The 19,356-nt window shown below is 44.5% G+C and overlaps 1 protein-coding gene across 3 annotated transcripts in view; it reads left to right on the top strand.

Annotated features, from left to right (window-relative positions):
* The window catches only part of LOC117458258 (vang-like protein 1), a 37,836-nt gene that overhangs the window by 14,850 nt on the left and 3,630 nt on the right, over nucleotides 1–19,356 (top strand). For 2 of the 3 annotated variants that reach the window (XM_034098620.2, XM_034098629.2), the window contains exons 4-5: nucleotides 13,585–14,016; nucleotides 14,536–14,711. In XM_034098620.2, coding sequence (XP_033954511.1) covers nucleotides 13,585–14,016; nucleotides 14,536–14,711 — 608 coding nt within the window. Of the gene's footprint in view, nucleotides 1–3,324; nucleotides 3,508–13,584; nucleotides 14,017–14,535; nucleotides 14,712–19,356 lie in introns of those variants that run through there. The other variant, XM_034098638.2, reaches the window with a different exon arrangement.

Below are 19,356 nucleotides of genomic sequence, written 5' to 3' on the forward strand. Positions count from 1 at the left end.
AGTTGCTTTAGATAGGATACCTCTGCTACTGATTTACAGGGGATTTAGAGGAAAGGCGACTTGTTGGTCAAACAAGTTGGAAGCTATTTGAGGGCAAAAGCCAGAATGACCGGTCCACTTTTGGAAAACTGTGGAAATCTATGAAAAAGGATACGGATGCTTCTCTACTCATCACACTTTAATTGCGTCCTCTTTTGTTAGTGGCAAACTGTTTATTTTCCTGCTGGGTGGGGGTCCGTTATGGTGGGCCCTGCCAAAATGGACCGGACCAAGAACTAACAGCAGCTCAGCTGTTTCTGACTGTCAGTCAAATGAAAGTCTACCCTCAGAAAGCATGCTGACTCTGACAAATGGATTATGTGATGGATTATTTGATAACAGAGAAATATATGGTAGGAAATGTCCTATTAAATCATTTTTACTCAACTCTAGTATTATGTTCACATCTTGCACCCAGTGGTACTGTTTGTCTAAATGTGTAGGGGCATTTTAGCAAAAGTCAAAACTTTTTTTAGCACTCTTCATGTACTTTACAGAATAATCTAAGGCCATGAGCTTCGTCAGGATGGTTTCGTCTGTTGAATCATTTGGATTTTTATATAACTGCTCTGGGATTTTGTTACTTAGATAAAAGGCAACACAAACTGAACATGTTGATCAGATAGCACTGTGTTAGCTGAGCAGGTTGGCATGTCGAGACGTGAACTTCCTGGTAGCACTCGAGGGATACAAGAGTTCTTGGCCAAAACAGCCGCGGTGAAATAAAATGAGTAGTTGCCAATTTGTAATGGTATTGTTCGGGTAAACCTTATCTATCTGTGTTTTGACGAGTTGTGCAAAGTACTAGTAGTTTCTTCCCAAATATCAGCTGAATAGCGAAACAAGACAATTAAAAATAAAGTCTTTTTAGGGCGATCAAAATAATACACAGTATTTCTTACATTCTTACAGTATATCAATATAAATTAGGATAATATTACATTCAGCATATCTGGTGATGTTACGGTCCATTCAGCTTTATTTGTAGACCAAGGTTATAAATCAATACATTGTGTCCTGCTTGTGTGAAATGTTGTGGTGAGCTGCAGGGTTACTTCTGAGTCAGGGGTTTGGTCTAATTGCTGGGGTCTGCGACTGTAAACACTTGTAGGTGCTTATTGCACGGGGATGCTACAGGTGCTCAACGTGGTTTGTGCTAGTTCCCATGTTTATTGCCTCAGTTTACAGCCCTGTGCAGATGCTGTCAGACAGATGAGAGGAGGAGAGCTTCAAGCAGGACTTTTAACACTTTAAATGCATAATAATAAAAGCGATGTTAGCACACAGACAGCCTTGGCTAACCCGAGAATGACCCAAACAACTTCAAGTCAAGTGTTGGGCTTAACCAGCTAAAGGGAAAACATGCACCCAGACGTTCACCATCCGTCACTGACCTACTTGGCGCTCCCGTTCCCTTGTGGCAGCCCTCGTAAGCATTGCCGTGTATGTGTGACTGTTTTTTTGTGTTTAATTTGAACACATGACAGGATTTTCCACAGAGCACAGCCCTCTTCAGTATTTAGCTGTTCATGTCTTATTCATGCCGTGGCCTGCAGCGGTGCCTCTGACGGGGCGGGGGTGTTGGCTTTAGTTTGAGTAATCAGGCCCACCAATTCTACTGAGAGAGGCTCAGTGCAAATCCCCGTGTGTCTGCGTGTGTGCTAAGGCCTCGCGTATACGCTCCCGCCTGTGAATATTCTGTGTGTGAGTCCCAGAGTCTAACTGTGCAGCGCTCATTACTCCACTGCTGGGACTTAATCAGAGCGCTGGCTGACAGAGCAGCACATCGCTCCAGGCAGGGATGTCCTCACAATCCGGCACCAAAAAAAAAAGTTTCTCATGACTGCGATGTGTCTGTGATGCCTCACCACAGGAAATGATAAAAGACGAGGAGCGGCTCGTGTTACATGGGAAATGTGTCGAAAAACACGACCAGAGATTCGAGATTAACACCAAACCGAAGAAATGTTTAGTGTCGAGGGATGGTGTTTGCATGTGTACTTTTTTTATCAAATCACATTCATAGAAATTGCTCCGGATCTTGGGAAATGATATGTATTCTCTTGCCTCATGTCTGTGCTCTGCGTATGAAGCTGGAGCCAACAATTTAGCTAAGCCTGAAAGACTGCAATCAGGGGGAAACAAATAGCAGAGTCCAGCTGCAGGCACCTCTTAAACTATTTATCTTTGTGTAATAATCTGTCAAATAAAAAAAGGTCTTCATTTTACATGGGGTTATTGGCAACACTTAGATCCGGCCAATGATCGAGGAACCAGCAGAGATTCGAAGAAGCCACATGACTTTTACACTTGATTATTTTAAATAGAGCTAGCTGTTCCCTTCCGTTTCCTGTCTTCATGCTAAGCTAGGCTCCGTCTCCAATCTCTTAGTGTTGAAGACTTTTTAACTTGGCTATAAACTGCAAAGCTTTTTGGAGCCAACTTTGTACTTGAAATGGGATTTCAACACTGCTTGTAAATGCAGCTTATCATACTGTTCTTCGATTGCTTGATATGTTTGAACAGAACCCTTCGAGCAGGTTGCTACAATTTCAGGAGGGAGGCCAAAGCTCCAGGCTGTCTGTGTGAATGTGAGAAATACTCTTTAATTGCTGCTTCGGCAGTAACACCTTCAGGTTGGAACCAGTGCTGTCAGTTAATGTCTCTGGCATGTCCATGTCTTCTGTATTTTGCTAGCTGGGTGATGGTAAAGACCAATGGAGACGAATTAGCCTGCACTGAGGTATGGAACTTCTATAAGTGAACAGACAATGGCAGTAATTGGCTGAATTTACCCTGCTGTTATTGTTGTAAGGAACTGAATAGTGCGAGGTGTATTGGAGTAGCTCAGGTCAATGTAGCATGGCATGTCGAACAGGAGGAATGTGATATGTTTAAACCATGAAGCATTCTTTGAGAATTAGCGCCTTCATATACCAACAAGTGGAGAGAGAGAAAGTAGAGCCAGGTTTATTTGTAGATGTTCATCGCACTTTGAAGATGGAAGAGGCCTGCTGCCTGGGAAGTAAATACTGAAATGTCAAAATGAAGTAACATGGACCAAATGTACGACTTTTAAAGAGGACACATTGTGCTCATTTTCAGGTTAATATGTATCTTGTGTCTCTACTCAACATGTCTCCATGCTTTAATGTTCAACAAGCTCTTTATTTTTCTCATACTACCTGAAATCCTCTTCCATGTCCTCCCTCGGCTCCCCTCACTCACACCTTTTTAAACCTCCCATTGTTTCACCTTGCTCGTCCTCCCTTCAGCTCAATTCATTAAACCCAATAAAAGCTGCTTTGTACTCTCAGCTGCTGGCGCTCTCAAGCCGGACCCTCTGTATGGTAGCAGTAGCACTCATGGCATTCCCCGGCAGACCCCAGCACTGGTAGTTTGGTCCACATCTCCACGGCCATGTCTTGGAAGGCGCTGAGCTCTCGTGTTTGGCACCTCTTCCCTGGGGTGAGTTCTTCCCGGGTCCTTTGAGAGCTCCATGTATTCCCCCTCGCTGTGTGTGTGTGTGTGTGTGTGTGTGTGTGTGTGTGTGTGTGTGTGTGTGTGTGTGTGTGTGTGTGTGTGTGTGTGTGTGTGTGTGTGTGTGTGTGTGTGTGTGTGTGTGTGTGTGTGTGTGTGTGTGTGTGTGTGTGTGTGTGTGTGTGTGTGTGTGTGTGTGTGTGTGTGTGTGTGTGTGTGTGTGTGTGTGTGTGTGTGTGTGTGTGTGTGTGTTGTGTGCCAGGAACATGCTAGCACTAGCCACTCACAATATATCTCCCATAAGGAAAAGCTATCAGTGCTAACTGCCCTGAGCTAACCTCTCTGTAGCATGTTAGCTTTGTTGCTAATAGGAGAATATGTTCACTCAGACATATTTCGAGTGTCTGGTAACCATTCCTCTTTGGAAACTGACAGACAAGGTTACATAATAGATTGCAATTGGCTTGCTATTGGCCTAAAGCATGGACATGCTACTACGATTAGAAATTGATGAATTTCACCCCAATTTTGACGAGTTTTAAATCCTGATTCGAGGGCTTACATATTGTTTTCTCATTGTAAACAAATCCCATGAAGAGACCTAAGTCAACAATGTCTATCTCTCAATATCTTCAAACATTTATATATTCAAGATATACTTTTCAGAAACAACTAGGCACCATTGTTTTAAGCATGCATTTATTGCATTGGTTATTTTAAGCTGCGGATTAATCCACATGTGGAGCTCTAGGGATTATTAATGAGAGCAGAACTGTGGTGTGTCGGATTGCATTGCAAACAAACAGTGTGTGTGTTCATGGTAATGGAAGAAATGGAACCCAGTGCAACAGTGTGGGTCACTGGTGTGTGTTTTGGACCACAAGAGAGAAGATAGTCAGACCCAGGTTGTTGTGTTCGACTTCTGATCAGTCGGTTGGATGAACAGGTTTTGTCTAACCTTTTTCCGATCTCACACACACACACACACACACACACACACACACACACACACACACATGCAGCACCATGACACCACAGTGCTCACTGGGTCAGAAGCAATTGACGGAGAGTGGCGCTGAGGCAAGAGGCGAGCGGAGAATGAGGAAGAGAATTAGAGAGGATGCCTTCAGGGGGAGACGGATAAAAGGAAGGGGGGAGGGAGGGAGGGAGGGAGAGAGGAGGAAGAGGAGGATGATGATGGGAAAAACATATTTGGAGTACAGCGATGGCACCTAATTGCTTTTGTTTACTCTCCTCTCTGGACTTTATTTACTGTATTCCTCCTTTCCTTTTCCCCTCCCTCCTCTGCTCCCCCCTCCATCTCTCTGTCCTCTCATCCCCCCTGCTGTCAGGACATCCCATGTGATCATCTCATCCCTCTTCTTCCTCTCTCCCCGCGCTCCATCGCTCTGTGCCCTTCTCCATAAAGCCCCTGACATTATGTGGCAAGTGAGCGCACAGTCCCATACGATACCTCCTGAGGCATGCTGGGAGAGATTTCTATATAAAGACGGATAAAGAGGGGCTGGGCTGAAGATCAGGAGAGAGTCAGGGAGGTTACACACACACACACACACACACACACACACACACACACACACACACACACACACACACACACACACACACACGCGCACACACACTCTGGGATGGATCGGAGGAAGGAAAGCAGCACAGAGGCGATGTTTGAGAGAACGGGATTGAGCTAAAGTTTAGCGCTTGAAGATTTCAGGATGGAGTGGCCAACGGTGATGGATGCCGAGGAGAAGGAAGTGCTGCAGGTGCTCGAGGTTTGCCAGACTATAGAGGAGTTTAGGGAAGTGATTGTCACCACCATAGAAGAAGACTCTAATAGCTCTCCTCCAGTAGCCAGCTCGGGAACAGGGACTAAACCAAGCCAGGTAAAACTGACAGTTACTTACATAAACAAGTTTAATGAAATGCCAACTGCTGCTGGATGTCACGGTCTTATAGAAATGGCTTTTTCTTTAGGCAAAATGCAGGCATGCACAAACACGTTAGCTTCTTAATTATTATATGATGGCTTTTTTTTGCCCATCTATTAATTGTGTTTAGAGCCTTTATTTCTGGACAGTTGCATATTAAGATTTGGCTGCTCTGTTTTTAATAATATTATACTATTTGTAGAATTAGATTCTATCTGTGGGTGTTTCTGACTTATGTCATCCAGACATTTCTAATAACACATGTTTGTTGCCATTTAGCCTTTCAATACAATTGACAATAATGATGATAAAGAAATGTTTGCATGCCACACACAAAATCAGACACCAAGGGATGTAGTCGTTTCTGACTTGTTATCCCCGATGAATACCGCCATGAATTCACTGTTTCTGAGACATGGGGACTGCGTAAGGGGTGACTGCGTAAGGGGTGACTGCGTAAGTGGTGACTGTGTAAGTGGTGACTGTGTAAGTGGGGACTGTGTAAGTGGTGACTGTGTAAGTGGGGACTGTGTAAGTGGGGACTGTGTAAGTGGGGACTGTGTAAGTGGTGACTGCGTAAGGGGTGACTGTGTAAGTGGTGACTGCGTAAGGGGTGACTGTGTAAGTGGTGACTGTGTAAGTGGGGACTGTGTAAGTGGGGACTGTGTAAGTGGTGACTGCGTAAGGGGTGACTGTGTAAGTGGTGACTGTGTAAGGGGTGACTGAGTAAGGGGTGACTGTGTAAGTGGGGACTGCGTAAGTGGTGACTGTGTAAGTGGGGACTGTGTAAGTGGGGACTGTGTAAGTGGGGACTGTGTAAGTGGTGACTGCGTAAGGGGTGACTGTGTAAGTGGTGACTGCGTAAGGGGTGACTGTGTAAGTGGTGACTGCGTAAGGGGTGACTGTGTAAGTGGTGACTGCGTAAGGGGTGACTGTGTAAGTGGTGACTGCGTAAGGGGTGACTGCGTAAGTGGTGACTGCGTAAGTGGTGAGGATTAAGAACACCGCAATACGTGTAGTTGTCTTTAGCTGAGTTGCTTTCATTTGATTTGAACTTAGAAGACGATGCCTCTTGTAACACCACAAATCAGGCATAGACTTTTTCCCTATTATTTTCTCCCAATCTTTCCTCCATGTAATGCATTGAAATCATTGGTGATACGTTGATTATTAATAACGTCAATTTCAGCCGTAGAATCTGAAAAAATAGACATATTGTTAATACAAATAATCCTTAGTTGCAGCCGTAGTGGAGATACTTCAGACACTTAACTCCAAAGGTTAAGATCTAATTACCAGCTTTAAAAAAGAGTTCAAACACTTCAAGTAAAAGCCACACATTTTTCAATCAAGTGTAATCTACAAGGTTTCTGCATCAGTGTTTTGCTAAATTCAAAGTTCTCTTTCCCCTCGTGGTTACCTGGCCTTTCTGTGAATAATCCGTTCCAACCACACTGCAGTTCCCCTCCTCACAAAGTGCTGTTCAGCTGTCAGTCGGCCATTGTCTCACCGTCACTCCTCTATCCTGAGAATTAGTCCAGCAAACTGTTTCCAAGTGCTTCCCCTCCTTGCCCTGACAAGTTATTGGCAGCTTTGCACACTGCCCACTGTTTGAACAAAGGAGGCTTAAAATGGCTGTGAAGAGCTCTTTGGGAATGCATGGTGCTATATTTTACACACACACACACACACACACACACACACACACACACACACACACACACACACACACACACACACACACACACACACACACACACACACACACACACACACACACACACACACACACACACACACACACACACACACACACACACACACACACACACACACACACACCTTGCCTCCCAGGAGTGAGTAGAGTGCACTTGTTCCTGCGCTTTGTTTGCAGCCTACTTACGGCTGAACAACAGAACGACAGGCTTTTAGTGGATGTTTGATTTACTCCAGGAGACAATAGCTGTTATTTATACTTTGCTGGAGAAAGAATGCAGGAAACACTCAGCTGAAAGCTTTGTGAAAGCATGCTGGCTGACATGGCACGCTATATATACCTGCTCAGAGTTGATTTGAAGTTGAAGTCTATTGCTGTTCATTTGACGTTCTTCAGGTCAGATTGAGCAAAGTATTCCAGTTTCTCTGGTTTTAAATGTTATTAGTCCTCCAGAGTCGAATATTGTAAACAAAAGTGGTATTTCTTAGTTTTGTGACCAAAAACAGCTAGAACTGTCATGTAATGTATCATTTAAAACACCACGAAGGCCTTTTAATCCCGACAAACCATCATGTCACTCAATATGATCCAAGCAAGCGAGTGTTCAGTTCAGATGGCGTGCTGCTGGCTGTGTTTAAAGCTCAGCAGATTCGTTCACACACACATACGGGTATTGGGCCGAGGGCGACACCGTACTTCCGGTATCCGCAAGCAGAATATCATAGTCTATTGCCTTAATCAATATCTAGTCCACTCTAAAATACCACATATATGCATTGGCATGATAATATTATTGTGACAAGTGGGGTATTCACCTGGTGTTTGCAGAAGATAGACGTAGATGCTGCCAAAATCGACAAAGGCCACTTTCGAGGGTCGTTTTTCCAAACATCTGCAGGCAGTCTGTAAGGGCAATCCGACAACCCACACAGCTCTAGTTTACGCTGGTAACGACCGAGAGAACACCCCTCAAGTCCAGAGATGTAATCCGAAGACATGCAGAGATTTCTTCGGTCGTTAATTCAGAAAAACCCAGTGCGCTCTGCCTGGCTACGTTAGCTAGCTGTTTACATTAGCACCTCCAGGATATTTGCACCTCCAGGAAAATGGCGTATTTATATATATATATACATATATGGCGCGCATTGCATTGTGGGTAGCTCGTGACGTCACTGTGTGTGAAAGAATTCTGTATCATATTGCAGTACTTTACAGCCTGGCCAACATTTCATCAAATAAATACTTTGATGGCGCATTCCTCCTCTTATCAAACCGCTCTCGCTGCAACTGTTTTTAATGATGTCCTATCTTTGCTCAGATGCAGAAGGTGATTTTCTCAACAGTCGGCTGCACATGTTGCTGTCATGGATGTCTCTTGTTAGACCTGGTATTATATCTTAACTTAATCTTCTCCTTTAGTGAGTTTTAAAGGTGCTGATAGACATTTATTTTTACTTTTTACAGGCCAGGCTAACTTGTTCCCCTCTGCTATCAGTCTTTATCCTAAGCTAAGCTAATTGCTCCAGGTTTTACCTTGATATTACATATATATAGCTGATATAGACAATTCTTGACAAGATTACAAATACATGTGTTTTCTAACATTTCAAAAAATAGCTGTAAAGGGATATTTTTAGCCAGGCTTCAGTAAACAACGAAAGCTTCTGTAGCTACGATGCTAATACGCAACCCATTTGTGTACCCTGAAATAGGTAACACATGGAGAAGATACCACTCACTTTAAATCTCCAACATATTAGATGTCAACCCTTCTAATTATTAGAGTAGTTTCATCTGTGTTCCCGTTTCCCCAGCCCTTCTCTCGAGGTATGTGAGAACACGTCATATCGGATGTTTCCATTATTTAGTCTCCCCCGGAACGCCTCAGCTCCTCCCAGAGTGAGGAATCGCTTGTAAAACCTTCTCCGATGAATAAATCACCGCAGACGTAGAACAAGAGCAGACCTGACAGGTGTTTAGTTGAAGCGAGTAAATGTAGTGGTGAGCGAAGGGTTTCACAGGCTGGTGTGTGTGTGTGTGTGTGTGTGTGTGTGTGTGTGTGTGTGTGTGTGTGTGTGTGTGTGTGTGTGTGTGTGTGTGTGTGTGTGTGTGTGTGTGTGTGTGTGTGTGTGTGTGTGTGTGTGTGTGTGTGTGTGTGTGTGTGTGTGTGTGTGTGTGTGTGTGTGTGTGTGTACACTAATCCTCTCTGGCCCTTTACACCGCCCCCCCCCCCCCCCCCTGGATCAATCCCTCTCTTTAATTGGCTGTCTTGTTATCGAACATGTTTCCTGCTCTCGCCCTTCTCCTCTTTGTTCCCTCTGCCTTCACGGCTCCTCTCTGGTTCACCCTCGTTCCTGTAATGAATCGTGCTGCTGGTACTGAACCAGCTCAGCCTGCAGTTGTTGGTTAATCCCGTGAGGAAATGTGGGTCACTAATACCTATTTTTAGCCTTGCAGGCGAAGGAAAAGCCCAGGTGGAGTAGTAGTAAAGTTCACAACAACAAAAACATTGTCCTATATTTCCTTCTCATTTAGTCAGGTATGATTGGGTGAAAAAGGATTGGGCGACTATTTGGATATTTGTTTAATAATTATTAATGTATTTGCTGCTTGGATTGATTCAGGCACTGTACGTTTAATTGGATAGCACCGCTCAACAACACAATTCAAAGTGTTTACAATGCAACACAAAAAGACTTTAAAGGAGTATTTTGACATGTTTGGATACATGCTAATTTGCCCGTCTAGCTTTGAAAAGGCCTCCAGTTATCACTCAGTAAGACCCTGAGCAAGTCTTTGCTGTGTGAAAACGGTGACTCCTCGAAGAGTCCTTGAGCAGTGAGTGATTCAGAGGGCTGAAACAAGCGGTGACTGTTGACGAGTGTCGGCATGAGAAGCTGTGACTCACGTCTCCCCTGGGTGCTGTGCAGGACACTGTGGTCAGAGAGACACTCTCTATATACAGCTAATGCCTATTGATTTCCTTCTCTCTCTCACTCTCTCTCACTCGCACACACACACACACACACACACACACACACACACACACACACACACACACACACACACACACACACACACACACACACACACACACACACACACACACACACACACACTGGTCTTCATTAGCTAGACTGGAGTCAAACACGATTAAGACTTGAGAATCTGTCAACAGTCAAAATGAACTGCACTCAACACCATGTGGATCAGTTGTGTCATAATTACTCGTGCAGAAAAACACGTTATAATTAATGGTAAGCACTACACATTAATAGGTTTAGCATTCGGTCGTATTAATAGATTACTCAAGTGGGGATTTCTGGCTCAGAATATGAAAAAATTGCATTTTTAAGGTATATATTTTTAAATACCTAACTAATACATATGTACATGAAGCTTCCCCAGTTGAATAGGCCTACTAACAATTACATCATTTTTTACATTAATTATAAGTGTCTAAAAGGCAAATAAGGCATTATTTACTGCTTTTGGTCAAATTAGGAGAATTCTAAAGACCCAAATAAACATAAAGTTAGTCAAAATAATACTAGTAATGTGCATTTTGGATGTTTTCTTTCCTCTTGCCCGGAAGAAATTTATACAATAGCCCCAATGGCACGTTACAATGCCTGTGGTGTCATACCTCACAATCAGGAGACATTAGAACATGTCTCCCCCATGCTGCTGGGTACCTGCAGGCGGGCCGGTTAGCCACCCTGCTGACTTGTGAATCTCTGCATGACCCAGGCTTGTGGCTCGCCTTTGGCCGACCACTTGTCTCTGCTAATATACAAAGAAAATAATGAGGTTGTGCGTACTCTTCTTCTCTTAGGGGATAATTGCTTCTTGTGAGTAAAAGGCTTGTTGCATTAGTCTCTGTGGAGAGGCCTCTCCAGTCCGCTCGCTCATTATTAATGAAGTGGCTTTCGCTGTTCTCTTTCTAAAGCAATCTCCAATCCAATTGACTGGACTGATATATACATTATTTACGTGTGTTTGTGAGTATGTTGCATTTTTGTTGTACTACATTCTGTCAGATATATGTATGACCTCCAATTCTCAAGTTCAATACACAGACATTATGAAGTTGACCCGATGTTACTTTTTATTAATAGTTTGCATCTTGTTTGAAGGAATACTGATGCATGTTATTTCTTATTCTTCATTTGATCCTTTATTTGACATTGGTTAGTTCAAGTTAGATGACCCCACCCATGGCTATGAAAAATACCCACACCACAAGAAATAGACCTGTGACACCAGTACTGTTTCTAATAGTCATATCTCCTAAATGCGTACTTAAGGTTAATTTACTTGCATGAAGGAATGTTCAGCACTCCCGAATGTCAGGCGGCGTATTAACATCTTCCCTCTTGGACCTTTTGAACCCGAGCCATGCATTCCACCGTCTGGTTTACAGCTCACGGGACGGGTCACTCCCGGTGTTTCACTTTTTTCCTACAGCATGGCAGACAGTCGGATGATTATTTACAGCCGCATTGTCATGTCAAAGGTCAGATGAGACTGAGATCGGTTTCGGGGGCTGCACCTCAGACTGACTGTGAAAAACTACACCGACAAGTCATCGTGAAGGATCGTGCTTTCAGGAACAGCAAATGTGTGGATGTTTGAGGCTCATCCTTTTTGTTTTTCATTCTAAAATAATGGCACAACCAGGTGTTTCTCTTCTTTGCCTTTGCAGTGTTAATATCCTTTGTGTACATTCAGTCATTAGAATCAGTATTTCCAGCTAAAACAACCTGAGCATTCTGCCCGGTCCTCCATTGTTCCCCTCTATCTGCGGTGTTAACCCCTGAGGCCAGTTGGCTACTCTCTGTCCCAAAGCACCGCCCTCCCATCCCCCTCAGTCTGAAGGCACCATCATTTCCCCTCTCTGCTAATGCTGGCTGAATGGAGTGGTGCAGGCCGACACATAAGTTAGCCTCTCAAGGACTCCTTCTAAGAAATTAACCATTGTATTTAGGATAATGCAAGAATAAGATATTTTGCACACACACGTTTATGATACTAGTCTAAAGTAAAAAGCTAACGTAAGGCTGTAAGCAAACTGCATCGTGGTCACATGACTTTGCGCCGTCTTTGCTAAGCTAAAGGCGGCTATCTTTCAATGCCGTTGAGTCGTCTCATTTAGCTACACGTTACCAGCCGCTGTTTTTGTGAGACAGATAAGGTTCAGACGGTTCAGACATACATCAGTGGGGTATTTACTATTTACAAGATGTATTTTATATCGTAGAACAAAACGTGAAAATCTCTTGCAGGCATTTAGAAGGAAACATGTGACTTGAAAACCTGAAGTGGGACAATTCTAACTGAGGACTCTTTCCTACACACATTTTACTCCAGCGGTAATACATTTCGGTAACAGTGTCTATGGTTCCCTTGCAGCGGCTCTCGTAGGCTCCGCGTTAGCTCTTGTTATGACTGCAGTGTAAAGAGTTGTTATCTTTCTTGCTCTCGCGCCTCTGCTGACCTTCACTATCTGCGGATGCAGTCAGACCCAGACGTCAGCGTAAAGCTCAGTTGGCAGCTCGCTCTGTTTACTTTTCCCACTTCCTATCTATTCCGTTCTTTCTCACGTGCTTGGAAATAACCTCCCATGTCTTTTTTGTTGAGCTGACGTCAGAAGCAAAAAAAACAATCTACTGCACGAGCCCCAGGTATTGCAACATGTTTCCCATTCTAATTCACTCGAGTGAGAAAAAGCTCAGATAGGAGCTTTCATATTTTCTATCATCTGATGCCGTCTCTCACACTTCCCCTGGAGCGGAGTCGCTGCACTGGGCCCACCCTGCCATTGTGGTGTTGTTATTGTGCATTTGCTAGACCTGCTGAAGTCGCTGGGTGCATCTGAATCCCCTTCACTGTGCCTTTCACTGACGACACATCCGTGAATCGAGGAAAACACCTCTTCATAAAATCCTCTGAAGGATGGTTGGTGTTTATGCTGCAGTTGCGAATGGATCAGTAGATGGCACATGATAAACAGAATGTGAAATATTAGTGTGCATGATCCCACACATGCATTAAAACCATGTGTTCACTATACTGTACACACATCTGTTAAACTGCTTTGTTAATGGCCTGCTCACTCACATGCACACGAGACAACGCTTTTTACAATTATGTGTTCAAGTTACAATTAGAATGCCTCACAATCTGTAGAAAAGAATGTATTTGCCTAAATAATCGATTTAAGTTATGTATATATCTCTGAATCATAGTGGCCTTCCTTCTCAAGTGAATACAAAAGGATGATGGAAAGGGACTATATTTTTATGAAAAAAAAATAGGTCCTTTTTTGGTCTCACCTCATTATTTTAAGCTAGTAAAAGTGAGGCATGATTAAAAAAAAAAAGTTCTTTCATTTATTTCCAGGATGACAACTGGGGCGAGACCACCACGGCGGTCACGGGCACCTCGGAGCACAGCCTGTCCCAGGAGGACATTGTGCGGATCACCAAGGACCTGGAGGACAGCGTGGGGCTGGACTGCCGGCGGTACTTCACCCTGACGCTGGCCGTGGTCATGGGCCTGCTGGTGTTCCTGACGCCCGTGGCCTTCCTGGTGCTGCCCCACCTGCTGTGGCCGGAGAAGCTGCAGAGCTGCGGCACGGCCTGCGAGGGCCTCTTCATCTCCGTGGCCTTCAAGCTGCTCATCCTGCTGCTGGCCATCTGGGCGCTCTTCTTCAGGTCGCCACGGGCCGGCCTCCCGCGGGTCTTTGTGTTCCGGGCGCTGCTCGCCGTGCTGGTGCTGCTCTTTGTGATGTCATACTGGCTGTTTTATGGAGTCCGGATACTGGACACACAGGTGAGGGGGAAGAAGGAAACGCAGGCATCAATAATAATCTCTGTCATTGCCTGTAAGTACGCAGAATCACAATACTGTTTTTATTCCAGGGGTGATAAGGTTCTGTTACAGTTGCTTCATTTTTAAATAAAATAATAAATATATTATATAAGAATTTACATAAGATGTTTAAGTCTTAGAATCAAGTATTTCCCATGGCTGTATGCACACACGTGAACTTGTAATGCCTTTAGAAGATCAACGAACAACCAAAAGAGACATTTGGTTTCCCAGTGCTGTGTTTTGTGTTTGAGTCATAATTTAAACTCCCTGGTGGTCCCTCATTCAGAATGCATGTAGGAAAATACGAAAAAGCTTGCTTTGAAATGCATCTACATATTCATATGCTCTACATCTTGTCTTACATGATCTCATTTAATATACGTTGTGTTTGTAAACATGTTTAAATGTAGTCCGAAAGTGTTCTGTATTGTGTGTACTGTGCAGACATGTCATTAAGAGGCACTTTATTGTTTTCAGGACGACAACTACCAGGGCATCGTGCAGTACGCGGTGTCTCTGGTGGACGCTCTGCTCTTCATCCACTACCTGGCCATCGTGCTGCTGGAGCTGCGGCAGCTGCAGCCGTGCTTCTCCGTCTGCGTCATGCGCTCCACCGACGGGGAGAAGAGGCACTACAACCTGGGCCAGCTGAGGTGAGCCGCTCACAGGGGCCGGGGTCCTCTGAGAGGAATCACACCTGCTCAGGGATTGGTGTTGTCAGAGTTATGCATTATCCAAAGGCCGCATCACAGCATACGTAACACTACATTTCATAGGAACTATTTACCGAGGCGGATTCATACTTCTGGTGCTACAGTATAGTCAGTGTCATCGTTTTTACTCTTTGACTTTTGAATTGTTGTCTTATGATTATTTTATGTGAACTATTTGTCTGCTAGATTTAACTTTTGTCTCATATTTTGGATATTTTTGTGTGGCTTTTGTACTATTGTTTTGACTTTGGTCTCATTATCGCAACTATTTGTTTAATAGGATTACATTTTTGTCTCATAGTTTAGATTTTTGTTTTCGAATTGTCTTTTTCTTAGAATATCTTTACTTTTTGTCTCACGGCATTTACTCTTTTGCGACTTTGTGTGAGCAAACAGTGTACACCTGTATCAGTAGTTACTATATTGTAATATATGCTGATCAGGTGCACGTGCAAATCTTACATTTGTAACTGTTACTAATGACTGTGGGGTATAATACTCACACAGGCATTCATGTATTCTGGAAGCATTGAGAGCAAGATGGCAGAGGACCTCTGTGCGCGTGGAGATTACAGACAGAAGCAGTAAGAGGACAGAAGGTAAAGAGAGCTAAACTCCTGTGAGCGACAGGGGGAATGACGAGGAGAACGTGGGGGGATGAGAGAGAGGGAAAGGAGGACATGGGGGCGAGATGAAGGCAGAAGGAAAGATGGAAACTGGGACACCAAGCGAGAGAGGAGGGAAGGAAAACACTAGTTACACACTCTGAAGTAAAATAAAGGGATATAAAATGTTTAGCCAGAAATGGGAGAAAATGCAAAGACAAGAAGGCGTGCAGACACAGTGCCAGGAGAAAAGGGAGAGGGTGGGGGGGGCTTCAGAGGGAACTCCTAAAAAAGAGCTGCAGACGGAGGGCGGAGTACAGAGGGAAGACCCAGGAGACGGAGGCAGCGAGGGACGGGAGAGAGAACGCTGGCTTCATTATTAATAGGAGGGTAGTGTCAAAGAAACCAATGTGTGTGTGTGTGTGTGTGTGTGTGTGTGTGTGTGTGTGTGTGTGTGTGTGTGTGTGTGTGTGTGTGTGTGTGTGTGTGTGTGTGTGTGTGTGTGTGTGTGTGTGTGTGTGTGTGTGTGTGTGTGTGTGTGTGTGTGTGTGTGTGTGTGTGTGTGTGTGTGTGTGTGTGTGTGTGTGTGTGTTTAGGAGAGAACAGCTCTGACTAGACCCACCAGGCTTTTGTGACCTTCCTGTCAGAAAGAACCGGAAGATCTAATGTTTAGTATCAATATGCAGCACCGAGTCTCCAACCCACGCCTGCTAACCGACAACTACTAAAACATGATGGATATCTACTCTTACATGTATGTGCTTTCCCCCGTAGTGCACTGGTTAATAATTCATGCGCCTTTGTTTATGTCAGGATGTCTGCTGGTGGCTAGAATCCATGTGTGCCTTTTTATTTGTTGACAATGCACTTTTCAGATAACCCAATATGAGCATCTAGTTCGAGAAGTAGAGTGTCTTCTCAACACACAAAGCAACCTTTCATTTAAATATTATTAAGTTGACGATTGTAATTTAGAATTCACCCTAAAAGAGTATAATGTCAGAAGGTCATCGAGTATCACTTCTTTCTCTTTGGACTATTGATATTTCCAATCTGTCATTTATAATTAATAATCAAGTGTGCTTGCGCTGAACCTTTAACCTTTAGGCTGAATGTGTATTGATATCCAAGTAGCACAAACAGGTCAGGTGTGTGTGTGTGTGTGTGTGTGTGTGTGTGTGTGTGTGTGTGTGTGTGTGTGTGTGTGTGTGTGTGTGTGTGTGTGTGTGTGTGTGTGTGTGTGTGTGTGTGTGTGTGTGTGTGTGTGTGTGTGTGTGTGTGTGTGTGTGTGTGTGTGTGTGTGTGTGTGTGTGTGTGTGTGTGTGTGTGTGTGTGTGTGTGTGTGTGTGTGTGTGTGTGTGTGTGTGTGTGTGTGTGGGCCTGGTTGGTGCGTTAGCCTTGGGGCTGTTGTCCTTTGTAAGCTGTGCCATTCAGGGTGCTTGGCCGCCGCAGCAGGCTGTAAACTCGGGGCTAATGAGAGCGCCCATCTGGTCAGCCTGACACACATGCATGGACACGACCGAGCATAAACATGTGTGTTTGCATGCGTAATTGCATCATATACATGCAAATGAGTCACGAACAATGCATCACGGAGAGAAAGCCAGACGACGAGAGTGTGTATTTGCCTCCTCTACTTCACTGCCCACATTCCTGTTTCTCTGCCATTCATCTTCCCTTATCATAAAGGGGACTCGGCCCCGGGGCCCTCGAGGCTACTCTCTGTCTGCCTGGCCTTTGATGCCAATCTCCAGAGGAAGCCTTTTTTGTCCCCTTGTCAGACCAGAGGAGTCGAATATGAACACATTCCTTCCAGTCACAGAGGGTGGGGGTTAAAACACCCACTGCTGGGGACTTCCCAGTGTACACTCCCTGACCGGTCACTCCTCACACACATTACAGAGGGTGACTACCTGGAAAATCTCACTAAGTGCTCTGCAATTCTTGGATTCCATGTGAGACGCTGCTCTGAACGCCGACATGGTTTTGTGTCATGTTTGCTCGGCTTAATAATTGATCGTAGTCCGAAAGCGGCAGGAACTCTGACTCAGCAGTTCTGCTCCAAACAATGGTCCTGTGTGTCTGCCTAATGGATCAGAGGGCTGCCCGGGTCTCCTGGGTTAAACATGGGAGATGTTATCAATCCTCGGAAGTGAGCGCGCCTCCAGCTTGCTGATACACCCTCTGGTGTGTTTTCCTATGGCTGACTTCAAGTCTAACACACACACACACACACACACAATTATTAAAAAGCTACACTTGTTGTTGCGTTCACCGAGGGAGTTTTGTGTTCAGGGTTACTGAACAACTTCTGGCCTGGTTTTCATGGAACTTGTCGGGAGGTGGGCAAATGAAAAAACGTTAAATGTTTGAACTGCAAAATCAAAGGACTACTGCACCATTGGCCTTGGAGCTTCTTGCTATTAACTGACTTAAATGGAACATATTTTCGAAAGTACCTCTTCATGACCTCATGTAAATACACAAATCTAATCGTGCATAAACGTTATCATGAGAAAAGGGATTCCTTTCATCTTTAGAAAATGTGAAAGAAGGGACTTATTGGAGGCTTTGCACTCCCATTTTAAAGCCATGAACAGACAGTCCCTATCCTCTCATCACTCGATCCTCTTTTGTCTGAGCATCTGTTCAGTAACTCTGTCAGCCTGCCATGACACTTCTTACATGTGACTGTCAGCAGATAACGGTAGCAATGAATTCCTGGGTGCCCCGTCTGTCTCTGTGGTATTTCAGATATCTGCACTTAATCTAAAGTGTGTTCCGAGTGAGGTATGGACATTACAAGAGGTCAGCACATATATGGACTGCTTTCATCGGTGGCTCAGAGGTCGCACAGCATCCTCCTCTGGGGTAATAGGGAGCGCATGCTGCATGAGTTGGTCATGTTCATGTTTATTGAGTTAGCCCTCCACGTGGCCTAAAGAATGACACAGGGAGGGCTTACAGACCAGTGAACACACACACACACACACACACACACACAAGAAAAGGGCCGAGTGTTAAGGACTGCAGTCGTGTTTTGGGTCAGTTAACAGCTGTCAACATCTGCTGTCGTCCTGTTGGATACATGCAGGTCAGAGAACTGAGCTCTGGGTTGTAGCAGCAACTAGATCCCTCTGTCGGCGCACACTGTGAAGTGCTGCTACGCAACGAGGGGTTTCATATTTATATCTGCATTTCTTGGCTTTATTTCTATAGTTTAAGTCGATAAAAGCGAGCATCGTTGACTGGTTTTTAGCTTTACTTTGGAAGGCCAACACTAGCTGCCAGATTTCATTTCTAAATGCTACAACCTAAGTATTGGTATAACAGAGCACATGGCCACTGATCCATTTTCTATTCAATGACAATTAGTACAGTGGTGAATTTGTAATAAGATATTTATGCTAAATTGCACAGTTCAGAAAAGCGTTGCTGTTGCTGATGCCGTGGTTCCTGCCAAGTCTATTGGCTCACAGCCTGACTGCCCCAATGTAGCTTCCAGGAAAACCGAGGTTGCGTGTGGGAAAAGCCCCGATGATTTATGTCATGTGACATGTGGAAACGGCCTGCTTGTGTACAGTTGGTTTAGTAGTGCTGTGTCGTGAAGGACAAGCCCTGACATGATCCCCACTGTGAAGGACCAGCATGTGGAGCCACTTCGACTCTGAATGCTACCGCTTTCTCCTCCATAACATGCATATAAACAGGGAGAGCTAAAGACGGATAACATATATAGGGCTGCAAGGAAATGCAGAAATCTGATTGGCTGTGTATAGCCTGTGGATGGAAGTAATGGAGTTGCAGTGCATTGTTGATTAAGCTCCCCTTTTTTCTCCATTGTTGGAAGCACTGTTTTTATCCAGAACATTTCCCTAAAGCTCTTCCTCCTCCTCCTCCTCCTCCTCCTCCTCCTCCTCCTCCTCCTCCTCCTCCTCCTCCTCCTCCTCCTCCTCCTCCTCCTCCTCCTCCTCCTCCTC

This window comes from Pseudochaenichthys georgianus, chromosome 2, assembly GCF_902827115.2.
Source record: "Pseudochaenichthys georgianus chromosome 2, fPseGeo1.2, whole genome shotgun sequence".
NCBI lineage: Eukaryota > Metazoa > Chordata > Actinopteri > Perciformes > Channichthyidae > Pseudochaenichthys > Pseudochaenichthys georgianus.